The sequence below is a fragment of the Garra rufa genome, chromosome 15 (genome assembly GCF_049309525.1).
Source record: "Garra rufa chromosome 15, GarRuf1.0, whole genome shotgun sequence".
Lineage (NCBI taxonomy): Eukaryota > Metazoa > Chordata > Actinopteri > Cypriniformes > Cyprinidae > Garra > Garra rufa.
Window position 1 is genome coordinate 10,114,629 of NC_133375.1, and position 27,282 is coordinate 10,141,910.

The following is a 27,282-nucleotide window of genomic DNA, read 5'->3' on the forward strand; positions in this document are numbered from 1 at the left end:
TTTTCCGCAAGCTCTTCAGTTTTTTTGAATTGCAGATTTTGAGTTGGGTAAGCACATTGTCTCATTTGTAAATGTTAATGTATATCGGATACTCTTACTGTATGTGTTAAATCAGAATGTCCCTTTTTGTGCACATGTCCATCTTTCCCTTTTAATTCTTCATCTGTCCTTTTTCCAGGCTCAACTCTATGCAAGGATCTAAGGTTATACCTGAGCAAATGTTTCACACCGGGTTCGATGGACAGTCAGCTCCAGCAGGTGATCCGAGAAAACCTCTACTTGAGAGCCGTGCCCTGTGAGTACCCCCAAAAAATATTTTTTCAGAAGTTTTTAAAACTTAAAACTAAAGAGGTCTAATTTAGGTTTAGTTTGAATTAGAAGGATGTAGTTTAACTAGCATTAGAGGCAGAATAGAAAAGTGACTGTTTTCCAAACAGGTTTCCCAAACACTTTTTTATCATTGGTCAGACAAACAAAATGCCCCGCCCCAAACTCACATTATTGGATGAGCTGTTGCTGTGTCTGAATGCTTAAACAAACAAAGCAATATTTTAATAGTGCCTGAAGGTATCAACTTTCTCAGATGTTTCTTTTAAAAGTCCTTCAGACAAATAAAAATGAAACTAAATGAGACGGTTTATTTCCACGGTTCATGTATATTTTATCAGTAGTAAAAAACTTTATATACAGTGAGAATTTAAGATTTAAAGGTAACCACAGATATTAAGACTTGTATGGCTTAATATAAAGAAAATGGTATCTCTTACTGAAATATGTAGCAGAAACCCATGAAATGCTTACATTATTTAAAAAAACTGACATGATATTTTGGACAATGGGTGGGGGGCGCACTTTTTTGATGACATGAAATGGCTGTATTCAGTGAGCTACTGGCACTACCTGTTGCTATTTTTACTGCAACACAACTATGAAAGTAAAATACTGATATAACGCCACATTGTGTGGCTTTTGATTGTTGTTTGAAGTCGAAGGTCAACTAGAGAAGGGATATAAGTTTTAACTGCTTTTCCTAGCCATAAGAAGAGGAGAAAAGAATGGAAAGATGCCTGTGTGGACGAATAAAACTTCCTAAAGAACTACGTCTTTGTTCTCTCCACTTTAGCCCTGATGCCTTTGAGGCTTTTAGTGTACCACAGCTACTGAAAGAGACTACAAATGGCAGAGACAAGAAACGCTAGATGCCATCCTGGTAGGATATAGAAATGCTGAAGCTTGACATGATGCGACAGCCACTGAAAGATTTTCTCAGCGCGGATTTCACTCGATATCCGGGGGCGTTTAGACTTCTTGTGAAAAAAAATCAATGGTATGGCATTTGGTTTAAGCCTACGCTTATATTCATCCCAACCTGTAAGCTCTTTCAGTAGCTGTAAACTTTTACTTTACGCCCCCATAGACCAAAATATGTATAAAACGATGTGGATTTTTTAAATAAAACACATTTTTAATGGGTTTTCTGCTACATATTTCAGTAATAAACATAATTTACGTTACATTAAGCCATACAAGTCTTAATACCCAAGGTCCCATTTAAGGTAAGATTAATAGGGATACTTTTTCTTTTTCTTAAGAGACAAATCTGAGATGTGGAAAACCAAAGCTAAAGTCTCCATTTGTATCATTTAATCTCATCTGCATTGATTCATTTGTAATTTTTCTTTTCTACGGTTAAACACACATACACACACAAGTTCAAACTACCCAGGAAACTCCTGGAAAATGAGCTTGTTATTTCATGCAACAGCTCATGACATTTTGCACGCAGACTGATCAAGCTCAAGGTACTGCAGTTTTTCTGATGAAGTGTTAATTGGGGTGTGATCCATTTAATAGAAAGCAGGTGTTGACAGCTCCAACTGGTTTACTTTAACAGGAAATAAAGGATGTTATAGAGAACAAAAGAGATAGGGAAGCTGTTATTTTTCTAGTGGAACCGCAAGAAATGTTTAAAGAAACCATTTTTATACTTTATACTATTCTTTAATATGAGCAATGAAGTTTTGAATGCATATCTTTGACACTCTGTGAAAGAAAACCATGTGAAAGAAATAACATTTTCATGCTTTTCCCTTTGCTTTTCACGCTTTTTTTTTATCAGTCGTCTCTCTTTCACACCCTCTGTTCCGTTTAACTCCCTGTTGCTTAGTTTTTCTCTGCCCTTTATCCTGAGCTTTAAAATCCTAATTATATTTTGAGTAATTTCTTTCCCATTTAATCTTTGTGCAGCGATAAGACACAGATTTGGATTAACCTCCACCAAACACATAAGCTTTTGTTAAGTAGATGAAGTTCTGTTAGTTTTTATAGTGGAATTATTACCAAATACATACACTACCAGTCAAAAGATTTTTAATGTGTTTTAAACAAGCCTCTTCAGCTTATCAAACCTGCATTTATTTGATCTGTACAGCATAAACAGTAACCTTTTAAAATATTTGTATTATTTAAAATAACTGTTTTCTATTAGAATGTCTTAAAATGTAATTTATTATTATGATTTCAAAGATGAATCTTTAGCATCATTGATCACAAATTTCAGTTACATTTCAAAATATATTTAAAGGCAGTTAAATAGTTTAAATATTTCACAATATCACTGCTTTTGCTATATTTTGTACTTGGTAGCGGAAGAGACTTATTGTTCAAAAACTTTTGACTGGTTGTGTCATTGGTGTATAAATCCTGCCTTTCAGGTAAAAGAGCCAGTTACCCTTTTTTATTGAGTTTGTTTACTTTAAAATTCGCTGGAGAACCCTAAAAAATACAGATTTGTAGAGTAATTTAATTCTAAAGAAGCTGTCAGTCTTGTCAGATTTTATTGCTGGAAATATATCATTTAAGCAAAATCTTGACAAACAGTTTTGGAAATGTTAGTCTTCTTACATTTATTTTGATAGGAGCTGTACTTGTCTATTACTCACATAGTAAATAGTTGTCTGGGGTGTTACCAAGATGGCCGCCGAGTCTACTGAACAGCCTTAAGGGGACTGTGAATACATTGTGAAACTTTCGTGGCCACTTCAGGAACTTCCTGGTGAGATTGGCGCTCTGTTTTTCTCTTTCATTGTTCCTCAGACATTGTTTGAGAAGTTTTCAGTCAGTTCTCATAGTTCACCCAGAGGACATGATGGCGTCTGGCTCTGCACATGTGTTTGAGCATTTGTGGGAGTGTGTTTGAAATGTTGCGTAGACTTGAGTGGGGTAATCTCTGATTTATGGTGAAGTAGGTCATGCCGAGCGTGACGCTGCCCGCCGTGTGCCATTCTGCTTGCTGAGAGAGACACACACATACACAAACACAAACCACAGGCATGCCTTTGAGCTTGTCTTTGGCTCTTCCAAAACACACATAAGCTTCATTTGTGATAGGGCAACACACTTCAAGATGCTCACATATGGACACCCTCAAACATTCATTATTCAGATACTTACACAGAACAGTGAACACACAAAAATCACTGTTCTGGATAGTTTTCCTCTTCATCTCAGTCTGCTGAAGGAAGAAGGACCCCTACAGCTAGGTACTTTTAATTCCCAATTTTCTCCTCACCTAAACATGCTACAGTTAGGCCTGGAGAACAAAAGTGGTTTGTACAAACAGGAATGTTTGCAGATGTTTCAGCTGCTGATGTGTGATAATAGTTTTAGCCACTGTGCACTTTAATTTTCAGTTATCCATTGTGTTTGAACTTGCAGATAATACTCTATGTTGCAATATCATGCAACATTTGGGCAAAATAATAACTGGAGATGTTACATTTAGCTCTTTTTGATTGCGTATTGAAGATACTATATCTGTTTATCACATTAAGGCTGATTTCACAGTGTAATTTGCAAGACTGACAGATTGCATTTGAAAAAGCTAAATCTATTATGATAGTGAACAGAGTTCAGATTATGAATAATCATCACAAGGCAGTCAAAGATTTAAAGGACACAGATTTGCTCTGAGGAAACTGACCATGATGTCTGTTATCACATGCAGAGAACTTATCAAAGTCCCATAAACAAGACCGCCCAGTGAGCAACCCTCTTGCTAATGCTTCCTATTTCAGCTGATTTCTAGGGGTTCAAGTGCGTAGCTTAGAATGGCCAAGGATGAGCAATCTCCATATAAAACTGATCAGGCAGACCAAATCGTAAGTTGTAGAGACCTAAAATTTGGAGGGATTGTAGTACTCACACCATCTACAACATCACCAAGGCTCGCCCCAACAGGCCTAACGGGGACGCTACAACAATCAAAAGTACGAACGCACACTTTGGATTCATTTGGCACCCTGGCAAAATTTTGGGGTGTTTTTTTGTAAAACCTACTTTTGCGAACTAGTCCAAGTTTTTTACCGATCGGAACCAAACCAGTGCTGCAAGATTCTCTGGAGAGAAGAATTAAACGATTCTACGTGATTTTCACACATAAGCACAATATTCATATCATGCGATAGACCTCGTTCCGAACAACTTTGCCTTTAGAACCACTGCTGTCAATCAAACCGTTAGTTAAATGATTGAGAAGATGTGTAAAACCTGATTTTGCAAACCACTACTAAGTTTTTCGCTCAATCTGGGGGAAAAAACACCACAGTACAAGTCTCTGGACTCTCTAGGTCAATAATTATCAAAAAGATTGATATTTACCTTTTGGGAAGCTATAACGGGTCGTTTAGAAAAGTGGCCTGTCCAAATAACCAATAGCCTATAAAGCCTAAACGAAAACTCAAAACTTCACAAAACCTAGTGAGCACATGCGACAGGCGATTCTAAACAAGCATGAAACGTTTTAGGGAGATAGGACCACAGCTGCCGCTATAACAGTCATAAATGTTAAAAAACATATTTCTATGGTAAATTATACGTATTTGCCAAAAATGCTTTTTAAAATCGTTGATTTAGGTATAGTTACAGGCTTTCTAAATATTATGTGGTGTCTTTTTTATATGTGCTTATGCCTTAAAGCGCTTGAACCCCAGTAATCACTGCTTGCAGCTATATTTAGGGCCCGAGCACCGATGGTGTGAGGACCCTATTGGATCTGCTTCGTTTATTATTAGGGCCCGAGCACCGATGGTGTGAGGACCCTATTGAATCTGCTCCGTTTATTATTATTATTATTAGGGCCCGAGCACCGATGGTGTGAGGACCCTATTGGATCTGCTTCGTTTATTATTAGGGCCCGAGCACCGATGGTGTGAGGACCCTATTGGATCTGCTTCGTTTATTATTATTATTATTATTCTTCTTCTCCGGAATGAATCGCATTTTTGAGGGCCTAAACATACCCGAAAACTCATGAAACTTTGCACACACATCAAACCTGGCGAAAATGGATGTCTGATATGGGTTTCAGAGATGGGTGTGGCAAAACGGCTCGATAGCGCCACCTTTACACGTTCCGCGGTGTGCGCTTTCAGCTATGATTCACGTACATGCATGAAAATCGGTACACACATGTAGCTCACCAATACCTACAAAAAAGCCTCCTGGGACAAAATCCGAAACCCAACAGGAAGTCGGTTATTATTAATTTTCTTAGCAAAATTTGTGTCATTTTTGCCATTTTCAGGCGTGGTACTTGAACGAACTCCTCCTAGAGATTTACTCCGATCAACAGCAAATTTGGTGAGTCTAATCTAAAGCCCTTTGTGACGTTAAATTGTGAAGATCTAGAGTTTTCATCGAAGGGCGTGTCCGTGGCGGCCTCGCAAATTTCGATGTTTCGCCATGAAAAAGGAAGTTGCTATAACTTAGGCATAAAATGTCCGATCTGTCCCAAACTTCACATGTGTGATAACACTCCTGACCTGATGACATCTACATATCCATATTCAGTTATAGTCATAGCGCCACCTGCTGGCAACAGGAAGTGTCATGCTGTACTCTACAACCAACTCCTCCTAGAGATTTATACAGATCAACACCAAAATCGGTCAGTCTAATATAAAGGCCTTAGTGATGTTAAATTGTGAAGATCTTGAGTTTTCGGTAAAGAGCGTGTCCGTGGCGGCCTGACAAATTTCGAGGTCTCGCCATGGATATAAAACTTGTTATAACTCAGCCATAAAATGTCCGATTTGCCTCAAACTTCACATATTCGATAAGAGTCCTGGCCTGAACACATCTGAAGGCCAATATTCTATTATAATCACAGCGCCACCTGTTGGCAACAGGAAATGACTTGTATCAAACTCCTCCTAGAGATTTAATGATATCAACATTATATTTGGTCAGTCTGATCTAGAGGCCTTAGAGATGTTAAATTGCGAAGATCTTGAGTTTTCGTTAAAGGGCGTGTCCGTGGCGGCGTGACAAAGTTTGATGTTTCGCCATGGACATAGAAGTTGTTATAACTCAGCCATAAAATGTCCGATCTGCCTCAAACTTCACAGGTTTGGTAAGAGTCCTGGCCTGAAGACACCTAAAGGCCAATATTCAGATATTATCATAGCGCCACCTGTTGGCAGCAGGATATATCATATCTTTCACTAACTCAAACATACCAAGGTCAATCTGCACCAAACTTCATATGTTTGATGAAAGTGGTGGCCTGAACACATCTACATGCCAATAATCAGTTATAGGCATAGCGCCACCAGTTGGCAGCAGGAAATTTGGCACATTTAAGTGACTTTGACATATTTCTCCTATTTTTACTGTATTAAAAGCATACTACCCACCATTTGCTGTGTTCCTAAAGCCACCGGTCGGCGGTGAGCCCGTGTGCGAGGGCCCGTTCATCGCTGCTTGCAGCTTTAATTAGGGCCCGAGCACCGATGGTGTGAGGACCCTATTGGATCTGCTTCGTTTATTATTAGGGCCCGAGCACCGATGGTGTGAGGACCCTATTGGATCTGCTTCGTTTATTATTATTATTATTATTATTATTATTATTATTATTATTATTATTCTTCTCCAAAATGAATCGCATTTTTGAGGGCTTAGACATACCCGAAAACTCATGAAACTTTGCACACACATCAGACCTGGCGAAAATTTACGTCTGATATGGGTTGCAGAAGTGGGTGTGGCAAAATGGCTCGATAGCGCCACCTTTACACGTTCCGCGGTGTGCGCTTTCAGTTGTGATTCACGTACATGCACGAAAATCGGTACACACATGTAGCTCACCAATACCTACAAAAAAGCCTCTTGGAGCAAAATTTGACACCCAACAGGAAGTCGGTTATTTTTAATTTTCTTAGCAAAATTTGTGTAATTTTTGCCATTTTCAGGCGTCATACTTGAACGAACTCCTCCTAGAGATTTATTCGGATCAACGGCAAATTTGGTGAGTCTAATCTAAAGCCCTTTGTGACGTTAAATTGCGAAGATCTAGAGTTTTCATCGGAGGGCGTGTCCGTGGCGGCCTGGCAAATTTCGATGCTTCGCCATGAAAAAGGAAGTTGCTATAACTCAGGCATAAAATGCCCGATCTGCCCCAAACTTCACATGTGTGATAACACTCCTGACCTGATGACATCTATATGTCCATATTCAGTTATACTCATAGCGCCACCTGCTGGCAACAGGAAGTGTCATGCTGTACTCTGCAACAAACTCCTCCAAAAGATTTAATCAGATCAACACCAAAATCGGTCAGTCTAATAAAAAGGCTTTAGCGATGTTAAATTGCGAAGATCTTGAGTTTTCGTTGAAGGGTGTGTCCGTGGCGGCCTGGCAAATTTCGTGGTCTCGCCATGGATATAAAACTTGTTATAACTCAGCCATAAAATGTCCGATTTGCCTCAAACTTTACATGTTCGATAAGAGTCCTGGCCTGAACCAATCTGAAGGCCTATATTCTATTATAATCACAGCGCCACCTGTTGGCAATAGGAAATGACTTGTACCAAACTCCTCCTAGAGATTTAATGATATCAACATTATATTTGGTCAGTCTGATCTCGAGGCCTTAGAGATGTTAAATTGTGAAGATCTTGAGTTTTCGTTAAAGGGCGTGTCCATGGCGGCCTGACAAAGTTTGATGTTTCGCCATGGACATAAAAGTTGTTATAACTCAGCCATAAAATGTCCGATCTGCCTCAAACTTCACATGTTTGGTAAAAGTCCTGGCCTGAAGACATCTAAAGGCCAATATACAGATATTATTATAGCGCCACCTATTGGCAGCAGGATATATCATATCTTGCACTAACTCACACATACCAAGGTCAATCTGCACCAAACTTCATATGTTTGATCAAAGTGCTGGCCTGAACACATCTACATGTCAATAATCAGTTATAGGCATAGCGCCACCAGCTGGCAGCAGGAAGTTTGGCACATTTAAGTGACTTTGATGTATTTTTCCTACATTTACTGTATTAAAAGCATACTGCCCACCGTTTGCTGTGTTCCTAAAGCCACCGGTCGGCGGTGAGCCCGTGTGCGAGGGCCCGTTCATCGCTGCTTGCAGCTTTAATTATTATTATTATTCTTCTTCTCCGGAATGAATCGCATTTTTGAGGGCCTAAACATACCCGAAAACTCATGAAACTTTGCACACACATCAAACCTGGCGAAAATGGATGTCTGATATGGGTTTCAGAGATGGGTGTGGCAAAACGGCTCGATAGCGCCACCTTTACACGTTCCGCGGTGTGCGCTTTCAGCTATGATTCACGTACATGCATGAAAATCGGTACACACATGTAGCTCACCAATACCTACAAAAAAGCCTCCTGGGACAAAATCCGAAACCCAACAGGAAGTCGGTTATTATTAATTTTCTTAGCAAAATTTGTGTCATTTTTGCCATTTTCAGGCGTGGTACTTGAACAAACTCCTCCTAGAGATTTACTCCGATCAACAGCAAATTTGGTGAGTCTAATCTAAAGCCCTTTGTGACGTTAAATTGTGAAGATCTAGAGTTTTCATCGAAGGGCGTGTCCGTGGCGGCCTCGCAAATTTCGATGTTTCGCCATGAAAAAGGAAGTTGCTATAACTTAGGCATAAAATGTCCGATCTGTCCCAAACTTCACATGTGTGATAACACTCCTGACCTGATGACATCTACATATCCATATTCAGTTATAGTCATAGCGCCACCTGCTGGCAACAGGAAGTGTCATGCTGTACTCTGCAACCAACTCCTCCTAGAGATTTATACAGATCAACACCAAAATCGGTCAGTCTAATATAAAGGCCTTAGTGATGTTAAATTGTGAAGATCTTGAGTTTTTGGTAAAGGGCGTGTCCGTGGCGGCCTGACAAATTTCGAGGTCTCGCCATGGATATAAAACTTGTTATAACTCAGCCATAAAATGTCCGATTTGCCTCAAACTTCACATGTTCGATAAGAGTCCTGGCCTGAACAAATCTGAAGGCCAATATTCTATTATAATCACAGCGCCACCTGTTGGCAACAGGAAATGACTTGTAGCAAACTCCTCCTAGAGATTTAATGATATCAACTTTATATTTGCTCAGTCTGATCTAGAGGCCTTAGAGATGTTAAATTGCGAAGATCTTGAGTTTTCGTTAAAGGGCGTGTCTGTGGCGGCGTGACAAAGTTTGATGTTTCGCCATGTACATAAAAGTTGTTATAACTCAGCCATAAAATGTCCGATCTGCCTCAAACTTCACAGGTTTGGTAAGAGTCCTGGCCTGAAGATACCTAAAGGCCAATATTCAGATATTATCATAGCGCCACCTGTTGGCAGCAGGATATATCATATCTTTCACTAACTCAAACATACCAAGGTCAATCTGCACCAAACTTCATATGTTTGATGAAAGTGCCAACCTGAACACATCTACATGCCAATAATCAGTTATAGGCATAGCGCCACCAGCTGGCAGCAGGAAATTTGGCACATTTAAGTGACTTTGACATAATTTTTCCTATTTTTACTGGATTAAAAGCATACTGCCCACCATTAGCTGTGTTCAAAAAGCCACCTGTCGGCGGTGAGCCCGTGTGCGAGGGCCCGTTCATCGCTGCTTGCAGCTTTAATTATTATTATTCTTCTTCTTCTCCAAAGTGAATCGCATTTTAGAGGACCTAAACATTCCCGAAAACTCACAAAACTTTGCACACACATCAAACCTGGCGAAAATTTACATCTGATTTGGGTTTTAGAATTGGGTGTGGCAAAATGGCTCGACAGCGCCACCTTTAGACGTTCAGCGGTGTGCGCTTTCAGCTGTGATTCACGTACATGCACCGAAATCGGTACACACATGTAACTCACCAATACCTACAAAAAAGCCTCTTGGAACAAAATCCGGAACCCAACAGGAAGTCAGTTAATATTAATATTCTCAGCAAAATGTGTGTCATTTTTGCCTTTTTCAGGTGTCGTACTTGAACGAACTCCTCCTACAGATTTATTCGGATCAACGCCAAATTTGCAGAGTCTAGTCTAAAGCCCTTTGCGACGTTAAATTGTGAAGATCTAGAGTTTTCATCAGAGGGCGTGTCCGTGGCGGCCTCGCAAATTTCGATGTTTCGCCATGAAAAAGGAAGTTGCTATAACTCAGGCATAAAATGCCCGATCTGCCCCAAACTTCACATGTGTGATAACACTCCTGGCCTGAAGACATCTACATGCCCATATTCAGTTATAGTCATAGCGCCACCTGCAGGCACCAGGAAGTGTCATGCTGTACTCTGCAACAAATTCCTCCTGGAGATTTAATCAGATCAACACCAAAATCGGTCAGTCTAATAAAAAGGCTTTAGCGATGTTAAATTGCGAAGATCTTGAGTTTTCGTTGAACGGCGTGTCCGTGGCGGCCTGGCAAATTTCGTGGTCTCGCCATGGATATAAATCTTGTTATAACTCAGCCATAAAATGTCCGATTTGCCTCAAACTTCACATGTTCGATAAGAGTCCTGGCCTGAACCAATCTGAAGGCCTATATTCTATTATAATCACAGCGCCACCTGTTGGCAACAGGAAATGACTTGTACCAAACTCCTCCTAGAGATTTAATGATATCAACATTATATTTGGTCAGTCTGATCTCGAGGCCTTAGAGATGTTAAATTGTGAAGATCTTGAGTTTTCGTTAAAGGGCGTGTCCATGGCGGCCTGACAAAGTTTGATGTTTCGCCATGGACATAAAAGTTGTTATAACTCAGCCATAAAATGTCCGATCTGCCTCAAACTTCACATGTTTGGTAAGAGTCCTGGCCTGAAGACATTTAAAGGCCAATATACAGATATTATTATAGTGCCACCTATTGGCAGCAGGATATATCATATCTTGCACTAACTCACACATACCAAGGTCAATCTGCACCAAACTTCATATGTTTGATGAAAGTGCTGGCCTGAACACATCTACATGCCAATAATCAGTTATTGGCATAGCGCCACCAGCTGGCAGCAGGAAGTTTGGCACATTTAAGTGACTTTGATCTATTTTTCCTACATTTACTGTATTAAAAGCATACTGCCCACCGTTTGCTGTGTTCCTAAAGCCACCGGTCGGCGGTGAGCCCGTGTGCGAGGGCCCGTTCATCGCTGCTTGCAGCTTTAATTAGGGCCCGAGCACCGATGGTGTGAGGACCCTATTGGATCTGCTCCGTTTCTTATTAGGGCCCGAGCCCAAAAGGGCGAAGGCCCTATTGTTCTTCTAAGGATTCTTATTTGTTTTTTTTTTTTTTTTTTTTTTTGTTTTTTTTCAACCGTTGGGGCACTTTTGGGGGCCTTAACATACTCAAAAACTCTTGAAAATTTGCACACACGTTGGAATCTGCCGTCGTCCGGACGCCACAGAGGCTGGGACCCGGGCGTGGTTCAGGGCATCTACAGCGCCCCCTGGAACACAGTTTGAAAACTTGATGTACTGCGCACACATACTTGCACGTACTCATATGAAACTCGGTACACATATAGAACTCATCGAGCTGAACAACTTTTGTACTCTATGTCATGGGCTCCACGCAACAGGAAGTGAGATATTTAGGGCTGTTTAAAAAGCGCATGCTCTGGAATTTAACGTACTCCTCCCAGGAATTCCATGGGATTGTCACCAAACTCGGTCAGCATGATCTCAAGGCATTGGGGACGCTAAATTGCGAGGAGATTTTTGATATCTCGAACGGTTTGGCCGTGGCAAGGCGACAAAGTTATGGCGAGAAATGAGAAACAGGAAGTGTCTAATAACTGTTGCACACATTGCCTGATTCTGATGAAACTTCACCAGTTTGTTCCTTGTATGATGCCGATTCCATAAATGTGACTATTATGAGTCAAAGTTATAGCGCCACCAACTGGCAGCAGGAAGTGTGTCATTTTCAAAATGCTTTGAAATCAGCCTCTTAATTTTACTCGATTTTCTTTAAACTTCATCAAAATCATGTCAAAACACGGCCGATAAGAATATGTAAAGGGGTCGATGATAAATCAAATACTGTTGCCATGGCAACGTGTCAAACTTTAAAATTACATTCCTGTCTTTTCGAGGCAGATAACATGCTTAGAATTTCATGAAACTCAACACACACATCAATATTAATGATAGTTAGACACTGGCAAAAGGTCATAAATGGGCGTGGAGCAGGCACTCTATAGCGCCATCTTTTGACAAAAGTTGGGGGGTTAGTTTTTCCTACAGTCACCAAACTCTGTACATATATTGTTCTCATCTATCTGGACAACTTTCTAAATCAAACTCATTAGCTAAGACCAACAGAAAGCCGGCTATTTTGATTTGAAGGTGGATTTTTTGAAAAATCAGGTAGTAAACAAATTCACACTACTCCTAAGAACAACCAGCTGTTCACACCAAACTTTTTTAACATGAAGAGAAGATTCTGAAGATGTTAAATTGCGAGCGGATTTTGGATATCTCGAACGGTGTTGACGTGGTGATTTTTTAAAGATATAGTAAAAAACATAACCCTAATTTTTTATATCTTTAAAGTGCAGCATCCAAACTCTTTAAAACTTTTTTCACACAGAGATCTAATCATTCTGAGCAAGTGCTGGAAATATAAATTTTATACAAGCTTCAATGAATTAAAGAAAATTAAAAAAATAACTCAGAATCCTGCTGTCACTCTGGTGAATGTCTCTACAGTATGTGTGTGCGTTCAGTCAGGCACAGAGAAGCTCATTATTGCAGGGGGGAGGGGTGAGAGGCAGAGAGGGTGACAGAGTAGAGAGCCATCCTACAGACCATCTTTGAACAAAAAATGCACATATGTATTTTAATTACATAAATATGTCTGATCTTTGAGAGTCTGATATTTTGAGAAAATATAAAAGGTCACTTTGTCTTTCATTGTTCGTATTTTGCAGTTGTTGTTTTTTATTTATTTTTTACTTAACTGTACCATGAACTTGTCCTATTCAGTCACATAGCAAAAGATTTAAAAAAATACAACTTTTTAGCATGATCAATTTATCTTCATTGATAGACAATATTTACATAGTGTTATTTATTGAATATAAAATAATAATAATAAAAAAATATGACAAACTTTGACAACAAAACAAACGTTATTGTTATCTCTTCAAAACATCTGAAAACCATAATTTTAAGATCAGTTATAAATATATATATATTACCCCGTTAAAATACTCAACTTGATTTTTAAAGATATTTTGAAAGAATGAAGAGTTTATAGAGCACTTTATTGTGTATTGCTGTACACCCACATGAACTGTGTTCATGTTCATGTTAATTTACAGTACATAAACTTTATATGAATACTTTTTTTAGCTTAATATTAATTAACATTAATAAATGCTATTTATTTATTGGTCATGTTAACTAATATAGTTAATTTTAACAAATGAAACTGGATGGCAACATTTTATATTTTGTGTGTATGTGTGTTGATTTTAAAGTGTAACCCTTTCAATTCTGTAAACTTAAAATCCAAACTAGCAGAGGATTACTGTGAATGCATGTGCCAACTGGGCACCATCTTCCTTATTGATTATTAGTTATGTAGCACTTAAGAGTGATGTCTTATAACAGGAGTCACCAGCAAAGCAATATCCACACAAAAATTGTACAGATAGGTAACAATGACATTTAAGCAGAAGTGGTGGATGTAAAGGAAGCAATAATAACATTTTGCTATCGTCATGAATCATGTTCTTATCATCATTTGTAGCATACTGGTTCACAGTTGGCATTTATCTGAAGTCCTTGCATTGATTGCATTTAGTTAAATCAACATTATATTTGGTCAGTCTGATCTTGAAGCCTTAGAGATGTTAAATTGTGAAGATCTTGAGTTTTCATTAAAGGCCATGTCCGTGGTGGCCTGACAAAGTTTGATGTTTCTGCATAGACATAGAAGTGGTTATAACTTAGCCTGAAAATGTCTGATCTGCCACAAAATTCACAGGTTTGGTAAGAGTCCTGGCCTGAAGACACCTAAAGACCAATATTCAGATATTATCATAGCGCCACCTGTTGGCAGCAGGATATCTCATATATTTCACTAACTCAAACATACCAAGGTCAATCTGCACCAAACTTCATATGTTTGATAATAGTGCTGGCCTGAACACATCTACATGCCAATAATCAGTTATAGGCATAGCGCCACCAGCTGGCAGCGGCAAGTTTGGCACATTTAAGTGACTTTGACATATTTCTCCTACATTTACTGTATTTAAAGCATACTGCCCACCGTTTGCTGTTTTCCTGAAGCAACCGGTCGGCGGTGAGCCCGGGTGCGAGGGCCCGTTCATCGCTGCTCGCAGCTTTAATTAGGGCCCGAGCCCAAAAGGGCGAAGGCCCTATTGTTCTTCTAAGGATTCTTATTTGTTTTTTTTTTTTTTTTTTTTTTTTTTTTTTTTCAACCGTTGGGGCACTTTTGGGGGCCTTAACATACTCAAAAACTCTTGAAAATTTGCACACACGTCGGAATCTGCCGTCGTCCGGACGCCACAGAGGCTGGGACCCGGGCGTGGTTCACGGCCTCTACAGCGCCCCCTGGAACACAGTTTGAAAACTTGATGTACTGCGCACACATACTTGCGCGTATTGATATGAAACTTGGTACACATATAGAACTCATCGAGCTGAACAACTTTTGTACTCTATGTCATGGGCTCCACGCAACAGGAAGTGAGATATTTAGGGCTGTTTAAAAAGCGCATGCTCTGGAATTTAACGTACTCCTCCCAGGAATTCCATGGGATTGTCACCAAACTCGGTCAGCATGATCTCAAGACATTGGGGACGCTAAATTGCGAGGAGATTTTTGATATCTCGAACGGTTTGGCCGTGGCAAGGCGACAAAGTTATGGCGAGAAATGAGAAACAGGAAGTGTCTAATAACTGTTGACCACATTGCCTGATTCTGATGAAACTTCACAAGTTTGTTCGTTGTATGATGCCGATTCCATAAATGTGACTATTATGAGTCAAAGTTATAGCGCCACCAACTGGCAGCAGGAAGTGTGTCATTTTCAAAATGCTTTGAAATCAGCCTCTTAATTTTACTCGATTTTCTTTAAACTTCATCAAAATCATGTCAAAACACGGCCGATAAGAATATGTAAAGGGGTCGATGATAAATCGAATGCTGTTGCCATGGCAACATGTCAAACTTTAAAATTAGATTCCTGTCTTTTCGAGGCAGTTAACATGCTTAGAATTTCATGAAACTCAACACACACATCAATATTTATGATAGTTAGACACTGGCAAAAGGTCATAAATGGGCGTGGAGCAGGCACTCTATAGCGCCATCTTTTGACAAAAGTTGGGGGGTTAGTTTTTCCTACAGTCACCAAACTCTGTACATATATTGTTCTCATCAATCTGGACAACTTTCTAAATCAAACTCATTAGCTAAGACCAACAGAAAGCCGGCTATTTTGATTTGAAGGTGGATTTTTTGAAAAATCAGGTAGTAAACAAATTCACACTACTCCTAAGAACAACCAGCTGTTCACACCAAACTTTTTTAACATGAAGAGAAGATTCTGAAGATGTTAAATTGCGAGCGGATTTTGGATATCTCGAACGGTGTTGACGTGGTGATTTTTTAAAGATGTAGTAAAAAACATAACCCTAATTTTTTATATCTTTAAAGTGCAGCATCCAAACTCTTTAAAACTTTTTTCACACAAATATCTAATCATCATGAGCAAGTGCTGGTAATATCATAACTAATCACGCTTCTATGAATTAAAGAAAATTAAAATAAGAACTCAGTAACCTGCTGTCACTGGGCTGACTGTCTGTGTTGACATGTGACTGAAGGGGGGAGGGGTGAAAGGGAGAGAGACCAGTGGAACATGCTGTTTTGCTTCAGACCATCTTTGAGGAAGAAGCTCATTGCACATTACACATTGCTGTAGTTTAATCTAGATAAATATGTCTGAACTTTGAGAGTCTGATCTTTAAGAAAATATAAAGGGTCACAAACTCTTTCATTCTTTGTATATTGCAGTTATTTATTTATTTTTTACTGAACTATACCATGAACTTGTCCTATTCAGTCACATAGCAAAAGATTAAGAAAAATACAACTTTTTAGCATGAGCGATTTATCTTCATTGATAGACATTTATTTTCATAATTTAAATTTTAGATTGAATAAAAAAAACACTAACAATTTCAAGACAAACTTTGACAACAAAACAAACTTTGCTGTTATCTGTTCAAAACATCTGAAAATTGTACCATTTTAAGATGAGTTATATTTATATATCGCCCCATTACAATACCCAACTTGATTTTTAAAGATATTTTTAAAGAATGAAGGGTTTATTGAGCACTTTATTGTGTATTGCTGTACACCCACATGAACTGTGTTCATGTTCATGTTAATTCACAGTACATACACTATGTTAAAAGATACTAATTTACCTTTAAACAATATATGAGTACTTTTTTAGGTTAATATTAATTAACATTAATAAATGCTATTTAATTATTGTTCATGTTAACTAATATAGTTAATGTTAACAAATTAAACTGGATGGTAAAATTGTACATTTAGTGTGTATGTGTCTGTGTGTTGATTTTAAAATTTTACCCTTTCAATTCAAACTTTAAATCCAAACTGGCTGAGGGTTAATGTGAATGCATGTGCCAACTGGGCACCGTTTTCCTAATTGATTCTTAGTTATGTAGCGCTTAAAAGTGATGTCTTATAACAGGTGTCACCTGCAAAGCAATATCCACACACAAATTGAACAGATAGGTAACGATGACATTTAAGCAGAAGTGGTGGACGTAAAGCAAGCAATAATAACATTTTGTTATCATCATGAATTACTTGTTCTTATCGTCATCCTCAGAATATTGGGAAAATGTTCCCTATATTGTGAACGGCTTTGGGATATCTTGAACGGTGTTGATGTGGTGATTTATGAAAGTAACAATAAAAAAGATGAAGAGTTTTTTCATATATCTTTGAATTGCATTATTTTAACTCATCAAAACTTTTTACATATAAAGAACAAGAAATTCTTAGGAAATACGTGTAGTTTCAAAATGTTATCATGCTCAGAGGCCCCAAAAACATTAAAAGTGTTATATAAATTTGTCAGATTAAAGCTCTAATACCAGGGATGAACACTAGAGGTCCTCATAACGTAAGGAATCGTTTGACCTCTAATGCTATTTAGCTCATTGTCAGTGTATAAGAATGACAATAATCCATAGAATCAGTTGATTTGTACTGTATTGTCAGTGTACTTATACATAATTATTTTGTATAGGTGCTTAAAGAGCATTAAAATCTTTTTTTTTATCTTTTAAGGAATTTAAATACATATATACACTCTCACTGATAGAACAAAAAATCTTATAAGTATGACACTATACTGCTCAGTTCACTTAATTAGAATGAGAAACAAATACAAAAAGGCCAAAAAAATCAACTAAGTAAATATGTATTTATTTTTAATGTATTTGTTTATAATTATTTCACAGATTCTTATAGATTATTAAAATAAAATTTAAAAATGATTGTAGACCATAAAACATGGTAACTATTTAAAATAGGGTCTCTTTTGTTAACAATGGTTAATGAACTAACAAACACGAACAAACATCGAACAATATATTTGTACTCGATTTTCTTCAAACTTCATCAGAATAATGAAAAAAAAACAACCGATGAGAGTCTGTAAAGGCGTCCCTGATGCATCAAATGCTGTTGCCATGGCAAATAAATAAAAATAAAAAATAGATTCAAATATTTGTTTCCTGTGTTTTTGAGGCAGATATCATGCTTAGAATTTCATTTTCATTTTTACATTTTCAATGATTTATTATATATTTAAAGTGCAGCATCCTAACTCTTTGAAACTTTTTTCATACAAATAACTATCCATTCTGATCAAACACAGATCATTTCATAATTATATAAAACTCCACGAATGAAAGAAAATAAAAAAAACATATCTGATCTCACTCTTCTCTGTGTGTGTTTGTGTGGTAAGTGGCTGAGTGTAAGGAGGGGGGATGGGTTGTAGAGAAAGAGTCAGAGAGGAGGAGAGACAGTAAGGGTTAGTCCAAAGGGTTACTGTGAATGCATGTGCCAACTGGGCACCGTTTTCCTGATGCTATCGGGATGGCGACTGCACAGACGGCGAGGGCCCGGTCATCGCTGCTTGCAGCTTTAATTATTATTATTCTTCTTCTCCGGAATGAATCGCATTTTTGAGGGCCTAAACATACCCGAAAACTCATGAAACTTTGCACACACATCAAACCTGGCGAAAATGGACATCTGATATGGGTTGCAGAAGTGGGTGTGGCAAAATGGCTCAATAGCGCCACCTTTACACGTTCCGCGGTGTGCGCATTCAGCTGTGATTCACGTACATGCACGCAAATCGGTACACACATGTAACTCACCAATACCTACAAAAAAGCCTCCTGGGACAAAATCCGAAACCCAACAGGAAGTCGGTTATTATTAATTTTCTTAGCAAAATTTGTGTCATTTTTGCCATTTTCAGGCGTCATACTTGAACGAACTCCTCCTAGAGATTTATTCGGATCAACACCAAATTTGGTGAGTCTATTCTAAAGCCCTTTGTGACGTTAAATTGCGAAGATCTAGAGTTTTCATCAGAGGGCGTGTCCGTGGCGGCCTCGCAAATTTCGATGTTTCGCAATGAAAAAGGAAGCTGCTATAACTCAGGCATAAAATGCCCGATCTGCCCCAAACTTCACATGTGTGATAACACTCCTGACCTGAAGACATTTACATGCCCATATTCAGGTTTACTCATAGCGCCACCTGCAGGCACCAGGAAGTGTCATGCTGTACTCTGCAACAAATTCCTCCTGGAGATTTAATCAGATCAACACCAAAATCGGTCAGTCTAATAAAAAGGCTTTAGCGATGTTAAATTGCGAAGATCTTGAGTTTTCGTTGAAGGGCGTGTCCGTGGCGGCCTGGCAAATTTCGTGGTCTCGCCATGGATATAAATCTTGTTATAACTCAGCCATAAAATGTCCGATTTGCCTCAAACTTCACATGTTCGATAAGAGTCCTGGCCTGAACCAATCTGAAGGCCTATATTCTATTATAATCACAGCGCCACCTGTTGGCAACAGGAAATGACTTGTACCAAACTCCTCCTAGAGATTTAATGATATCAACATTATATTTGGTCAGTCTGATCTCGAGGCCTTAGAGATGTTAAATTGTGAAGATCTTGAGTTTTCGTTAAAGGGCGTGTCCGTGGCGGCCTGACAAAGTTTGATGTTTCGCCATGGACATAAAAGTTGTTATAACTCAGCCATAAAATGTCCGATCTGCCTCAAACTTCACATGTTTGGTAAGAGTCCTGGCCTGAAGACATCTAAAGGCCAATATAAAGATATTATTATAGTGCCACCTATTGGCAGCAGGATATATCATATCTTGCACTAACTCACACATACCAAGGTCAATCTGCACCAAACTTAATATGTTTGATGAAAGTGCTGGCGTGAACACATCTACATGCCAATAATCAGTTATAGGCATAGCGCCACCAGCTGGCAGCAGGAAGTTTGGCATATTTAAGTGACTTTGATCTATTTTTCCTACATTTACTGTATTAAAAGCATACTGCCCACCGTTTGCTGTGTTCCTAAAGCCACCGGTCGGCGGTGAGCCCGTGTGCGAGGGCCCGTTCATCGCTGCTTGCAGCTTTAATTATTATTATTATTATTCTTATCCGGAATGAATCGCATTTTTGAGGGCCTAAACATACCCGAAAACTAACGAAACTTTGCACACACATCAGACCTGGCGAAAATGGACGTCTGATATGGGTTGCAGAAGTGGGTGTGGCAAAATGGCTCAATAGCGCCACCTTTACACGTTCCGCGGTGTGCGCATTCAGCTGTGATTATCGTACATGCACAAAAATCGGTACACACATGTAACACACCAATACCTACAAAAAAGCCTCTTGAGATAAAATCCGAAACCCAACAGGAAGTCGGTTATTATTAATTTTCTCAGCAAAATTTGTGTCATTTTTGCCATTTTCAGGTGTCATACTTGAACGAACTCCTCCTAGAGATTTATTCCGATCAACACCAGATTTGGTGAGTCTAATCTAAAGCCCTTTGTGACGTTAAATTGTGAAGATCTAGAGTTTTCATCGGAGGGCGTGTCCGTGGCGGCCTCGCAAATTTCGATGTTTCGCCATGAAAAAGGAAGTTGCTATAACTTAGGCATAAAATGTCCGATCTGTCCCAAACTTCACATGTGTGATAACACTCCTGACCTGAAGACATCTACATGCCCATATTCAGTTATAGTCATAGCGCCACCTGCTGGCAACAGGAAGTGTCATGTTGTACTCTGCAACAAACTCCTCCTAGAAATTTATACAGATCAACACCAAAATCGGTCAGTCTAATATAAAGGCTTTAGTGATGTTAAATTGCGAAGATCTTGAGTTTTCGTTGAAGGGCGTGTCCGTGGCGGCCTGACAAATTTCGAGTTCTCGCCATGGATATAAAGCTTGTTATAACTCAGCCATAAAATGTCCAATTAGCCTCAAACTTCACTTATTCGATAAGAGTCGTGGCCTGAACACATCTGAAGGCCAATATTCTATTATAATCACAGCGCCACCTGTTGGCAACAGGAAATGACTTGTATCAAACTCCTCCTAGAGATGTAATGATATCAACATTATATTTGGTCAGTCTGATCTAGAGGCCTTAGAGATGTTAAATTGCGAAGATCTTGAGTTTTCGTCAAAGGGCGTGTCCGTGGTGGCCTGACAAAATTTGACGTTTCGCCATGGACATAGAAGTTGTTATAACTCAGCCATAAAATATCCGATCTGCCTCAAACTTCACAGGTTTGGTAAGAGTCCTGGCCTGAAGACATCTAAAGGCCAATATTCAAATATTATCATAGCGCCACCTGTTGGCAGCAGGATATATCATATCTTTCACTAACTCAAACATACCAAGGTCGATCTGCACCAAACGTCATATGTTTGATGAAAGTGCTGGCCTGAACACATCTACATGCCAATAATCAGTTATAGACATAGCGCCACCAGCTGGCAGCAGGAAGTTTGGCACATTTAAGTGACTTTGATCTATTTTTCCTACATTTACTGTATTAAAAGCATACTGCCCACCGTTTGATGTTTTCCTAAAGCCACCGGTCGGCGGTGAGCCCGGGTGCGAGGGCCCGTTCATCGCTGCTTGCAGCTTTAATTAGGGCCCGAGCACCGATGGTGTGAGGACCCTATTGAATCTGCTCCGTTTATTATTATTATTATTATTATTATTATTCTTCTTATCCGGAATGAATCGCATTTTTGAGGGCCTAAACATACCCGAAAACTAACGAAACTTTGCACACACATCAGATCTGGCGAAAATGGACGTTTGATATGGGTTGCAGAAGTGGGTGTGGCAAAATGGCTCAATAGCGCCACCTTTACACGTTCCGCGGTGTGCGCATTCAGCTGTGATTATCGTACATGCACAAAAATCGGTACACACATGTAACACACCAATACCTACAAAAAAGCCTCTTGAGATAAAATCCGAAACCCAACAGGAAGTCGGTTATTATTAATTTACTCAGCAAAATTTGTGTCATTTTTGCCATTTTCAGGTGTCATACTTGAACGAACTCCTCCTAGAGATTTATTCCGATCAACACCAAATTTGGTGAGTCTAATCTAAAGCCCTTTGTGACGTTAAATTGTGAAGATCTAGAGTTTTCATCAGAGGGCGTGTCCGTGGCGGCCTCGCAAATTTCGATGTTTCGCCATGAAAAAGGAAGTTGCTATAACTTAGGCATAAAATGTCCGATCTGTCCCAAACTTCACATGTGTGATAACACTCCTGACCTGAAGACATCTACATGCCCATATTCAGTTATGGTCATAGCGCCACCTGCAGGCAACAGGAAGTGTCATGCTGTACTCTACTACCAACTCCTCCTAGAGATTTATACAGATCAACTCCAAAATCGGTCAGTCTAATATAAAGGCCTTAGCGATGTTAAATTGTAAAGATCTTGAGTTTTCGGTAAAGGGCGTGTCCGTGGCGGCCTGACAAATTTCGAGGTCTCGCCATGGATATAAAACTTGTTATAACTCAGCCATAAAATGTCCGATTTGCCTCAAACTTCACATATTAGATAAGAGTCCTGGCCTGAACACATCTGAAGGCCAATATTCTATTATAATCACAGCGCCACCTGTTGGCAACAGGAAATAACTTGTATCAAACTCATCCTAGAGATTTAATGATATCAACATTATATTTGGTCAGTCTGATCTAGAGGCCATAGAGATGTTAAATTGCGAAGATCTTGAGTTTTCGTTAAAGGGCGTGTCTGTGGCGGCGTGACAAAGTTTGATGTTTCACCATGGACATAGAAGTTGTTATAACTCAGCCATAAAATGTCCGATTTGCCTCAAACTTCACAGGTTTGGTAAGAGTCCTGGCCTGAAGACACCTAAAGGCCAATATTCAGATATTATCATAGCGCCACCTGTTGGCAGCAGGATATATCATATCTTTCACTAACTCAAACATACCAAGGTCAATCTGCACCAAACTTCATATGTTTGATGAAAGTGGTGGCCTGAACACATCTACATGCCAATAATCATTTATAGGCATAGCGCCACCAGCTGGCAGCAGGAAATTTGGCACATTTAAGTGATTTTCATTTATTTTTCCTACATTTACTGTATTAAAAGCATACTGCCCACCGTTTGCTGTTTTCCTGAAGCCACCGGTCGGCGGTGAGCCCGGGTGCGAGGGCCCTTTCATCGCTGCTTGCAGCTTTAATTATTATTATTATTATTCTTCTCCGGAATGAATCGCATTTTTGAGGGCCTAAACATACCCGAAAACTCATGAAACTTTGCACACACATCAAACCTGGCGAAAATGGATGTCTGATATGGGTTTCAGAGATGGGTGTGGCAAAACGGCTCGATAGCGCCACCTTTACACGTTCCGCGGTGTGCGCTTTCAGCTATGATTCACGTACATGCATGAAAATCGGTACACACATGTAGCTCACCAATACCTACAAAAAAGCCTCCTGGGACAAAATCCGAAACCCAACAGGAAGTCGGTTATTATTAATTTTCTTAGCAAAATTTGTGTCATTTTTGCCATTTTCAGGCGTGGTACTTGAACGAACTCCTCCTAGAGATTTACTCCGATCAACAGCAAATTTGGTGAGTCTAATCTAAAGCCCTTTGTGACGTTAAATTGTGAAGATCTAGAGTTTTCATCGAAGGGCGTGTCCGTGGCGGCCTCGCAAATTTCGATGTTTCGCCATGAAAAAGGAAGTTGCTATAACTTAGGCATAAAATGTCCGATCTGTCCCAAACTTCACATGTGTGATAACACTCCTGACCTGATGACATCTACATATCCATATTCAGTTATAGTCATAGCGCCACCTGCTGGCAACAGGAAGTGTCATGCTGTACTCTACAACCAACTCCTCCTAGAGATTTATACAGATCAACACCAAAATCGGTCAGTCTAATATAAAGGCCTTAGTGATGTTAAATTGTGAAGATCTTGAGTTTTCGGTAAAGAGCGTGTCCGTGGCGGCCTGACAAATTTCGAGGTCTCGCCATGGATATAAAACTTGTTATAACTCAGCCATAAAATGTCCGATTTGCCTCAAACTTCACATATTCGATAAGAGTCCTGGCCTGAACACATCTGAAGGCCAATATTCTATTATAATCACAGCGCCACCTGTTGGCAACAGGAAATGACTTGTATCAAACTCCTCCTAGAGATTTAATGATATCAACATTATATTTGGTCAGTCTGATCTAGAGGCCTTAGAGATGTTAAATTGCGAAGATCTTGAGTTTTCGTTAAAGGGCGTGTCCGTGGCGGCGTGACAAAGTTTGATGTTTCGCCATGGACATAGAAGTTGTTATAACTCAGCCATAAAATGTCCGATCTGCCTCAAACTTCACAGGTTTGGTAAGAGTCCTGGCCTGAAGACACCTAAAGGCCAATATTCAGATATTATCATAGCGCCACCTGTTGGCAGCAGGATATATCATATCTTTCACTAACTCAAACATACCAAGGTCAATCTGCACCAAACTTCATATGTTTGATGAAAGTGGTGGCCTGAACACATCTACATGCCAATAATCAGTTATAGGCATAGCGCCACCAGTTGGCAGCAGGAAATTTGGCACATTTAAGTGACTTTGACATATTTCTCCTATTTTTACTGTATTAAAAGCATACTACCCACCATTTGCTGTGTTCCTAAAGCCACCGGTCGGCGGTGAGCCCGTGTGCGAGGGCCCGTTCATCGCTGCTTGCAGCTTTAATTTCTATTAATTTTTCAAAGTGGTCTGTTTCCTCATTCTTATATTGTCTTTTATGGTGTAAGTGTTACTTAAGTTGCATCACACAATTACTAATACATGTATGAAAATCTGTAGGCTGCACATAACTGGCTCTCAGTGGTTTGCTTTGAGTGTTGGATAACATTACTTTAAAATTAATGTTATATTGTTTTGTAACTCCTATTGTATGTATTATTATTTACATTTACATTTATTCATTTAGCAGACACTTTTATCCAAAGGATGAAACCAAGTCTCAGCTTGAAAATATTGTTATTTTTAAAGAAATTCAAACAGTACCATTTTGTGGCTCTTTAATATGTCATGACAGATCACTGTAGTGCCTCAGTTCAAGTGGCACGTAAACTAATCATCTCTTCCTCTTTACTAGTTTCAGCATTATGATTGGTCAGATCGCCTGTCAATCAAATTCCTGCAAAAGGGAGTTATGTATATATTTCTTGCTTCCTTATTGAAACTCCAGTTAATACCAAGTATAAAATGAGAAGTGAAACAATCAACTAGACAGTCTTTTTTCATTTTGTTGATGAAATGAAAAATCACTTCACATGCTTTTAAGGTAAAGTGTATAATTTCTGCACCACTATCAAAAATAATAGCAAGTTTCTCCACATCCTATGATACAGATTTTATTCAATGTATAAATTATTAAATAATAAAGATTTCTCTCAGTTTCCAATGCAGGTCATTTGGCAATACAAATTTCATTCACAGTGATATAGTGAATATATTGTGGTATAATGGCTATAAAAGGGGTGTACTGTTAGTAATAATAGCAGAGCTATTGTAATGCAGTGCTGCCTGGCAGGTGTTGTATAAATTTATAGGAACATTTTCATTTTGTCAGCAGTTTCTTTTCATATCTTTTCACTCTCTTTTTGTTACCGTTTTGGCTTTTACATTTTATATACTCTGAGACTGGCTCTACTGACAGTTTGTTGAATGCTTCATTCAGACACATGAGCCAAATGTTTTCGTATTATACTTTTTATCTAGCAGAATGTCCACACAATGAAAATGAGCAATTGACTCTTGTGCCCATCTACTTTCATTGTCTGGAAAAATGTCTTTATTCAAAAGTAAGTCATAAAGGTTTGGAACGACATGAGTAAAGGATAACAGAATTTGCATTTTCGGGTAAATTATTCCTTCAGTGTAGTATAGCTGTGTAGATCACTCAGTCTGACCCTGAAGGGGCTTTAGTTTGGCTAAGCAGAGTGGACAGGAAGGCCTGCTGAGGCCTCCGGCTGAGAGTTCTAGTTTCATCTGACAGAGATGGAAAATAGCAGAGTAAACAGTCTGGATGCCTCCAGCTTGGTAGTCATACTTTACCTGTCCAATATATGCAGCAGTAATTTTGACGGTAATTGGGGAGACGTGAATGCATAAACCATCACGCTTTGATCTAAGGTCAAAAATGAAATAAATAAATCAATGCAAATAGCCAGAGACAAAGCTTGACCTTGAATCTGCTGACAAAAATGAAACATGTTTAATTCTATGTTGATTTTTAATGTTATATTGTGGTCAACATATTTTGTTCATGTCTGCATTGTGTAAGTGGACTCATTGTGTTTTAAAAAATGAAAGTCAGTAACACAGAGTTGCTACCTATGTAGAATGTTCTAAATTGGTCACTTTTGAGGCGTTTCACTGGCAAAAAAAATCCATTGTTCATTAACAGATCTTTCTTTTGGTCAGTTTGGCAAATTTGTGTGACAGATCTAAAACAAACATGCAACGGTTCACAGACATAACTGTTTTTGTAACTCATTTGTGTTTTTTTTAAATTAGCTTGTGTGTATTTGACAGTTTAAGTGCAATAAGACATGAAAGAGAACTTACTTTATTACTCACATGCCGTGTGACAGATGCTTTCTGTGCTTGTGCTTCGGATGTGTTTTTCCTCAGAAAACGGGATTTTAGAAGTTAAACTGATATGGTTTAAAACGCATGATTTCAGCATGGTAGACATGATAAACAAAACCAGATGTTTAGCAGAGTATCTCAGCTATGAACAGTAAAGGCATGGCCCTGTTCTGGAAAAGGAGGTGGGAGCGGCAGCTCATTTGCATTTAAAGAGAAATGCATGAAAACAGCGTGTTTATGCTTCCGCTCAAAAAAGGCATGTTCAGGATTGTAAAATTAATATTCTATGGCAGGGGTCAGCAAGTAAGTTTAGCATCGGGCCAAAAAACAATTTTCGTCACTAGATGGCAGGCAAGAACATAGTCTAAAAATGTAAGAAATTAATTGATGAAAAATGCAACTAGAATTGCCTGTTACAGTGTCATTTGTAACTGGTAATGAGCTGTTACTCCATGGTACATACTGGAATCATGGAGTTAAATTTAATACCTTTATGAGGCCTTTTTAAGACTTTTCCATACATTTTAAGACCTCATCGCCAACTGGTTACATGGGCAACACTTTAACTTACATTTACTATATATTGATTGCAAGAAAGCATAACTAA

At 38.9% G+C, this 27,282-nt stretch overlaps 1 protein-coding gene across 1 annotated transcript in view; it reads left to right on the forward strand.

Moving 5' to 3' along the window:
- magixb (MAGI family member, X-linked b) overlaps positions 1-27,282 on the forward strand; it is a 100,816-nt gene that overhangs the window by 7,424 nt on the left and 66,110 nt on the right. Inside the window, exon 2 of the mRNA XM_073819636.1 lies at positions 179-295. Within this exon, the coding sequence (XP_073675737.1) occupies positions 179-295 (117 nt within the window). The remainder of the gene's footprint in view (positions 1-178; positions 296-27,282) is intronic.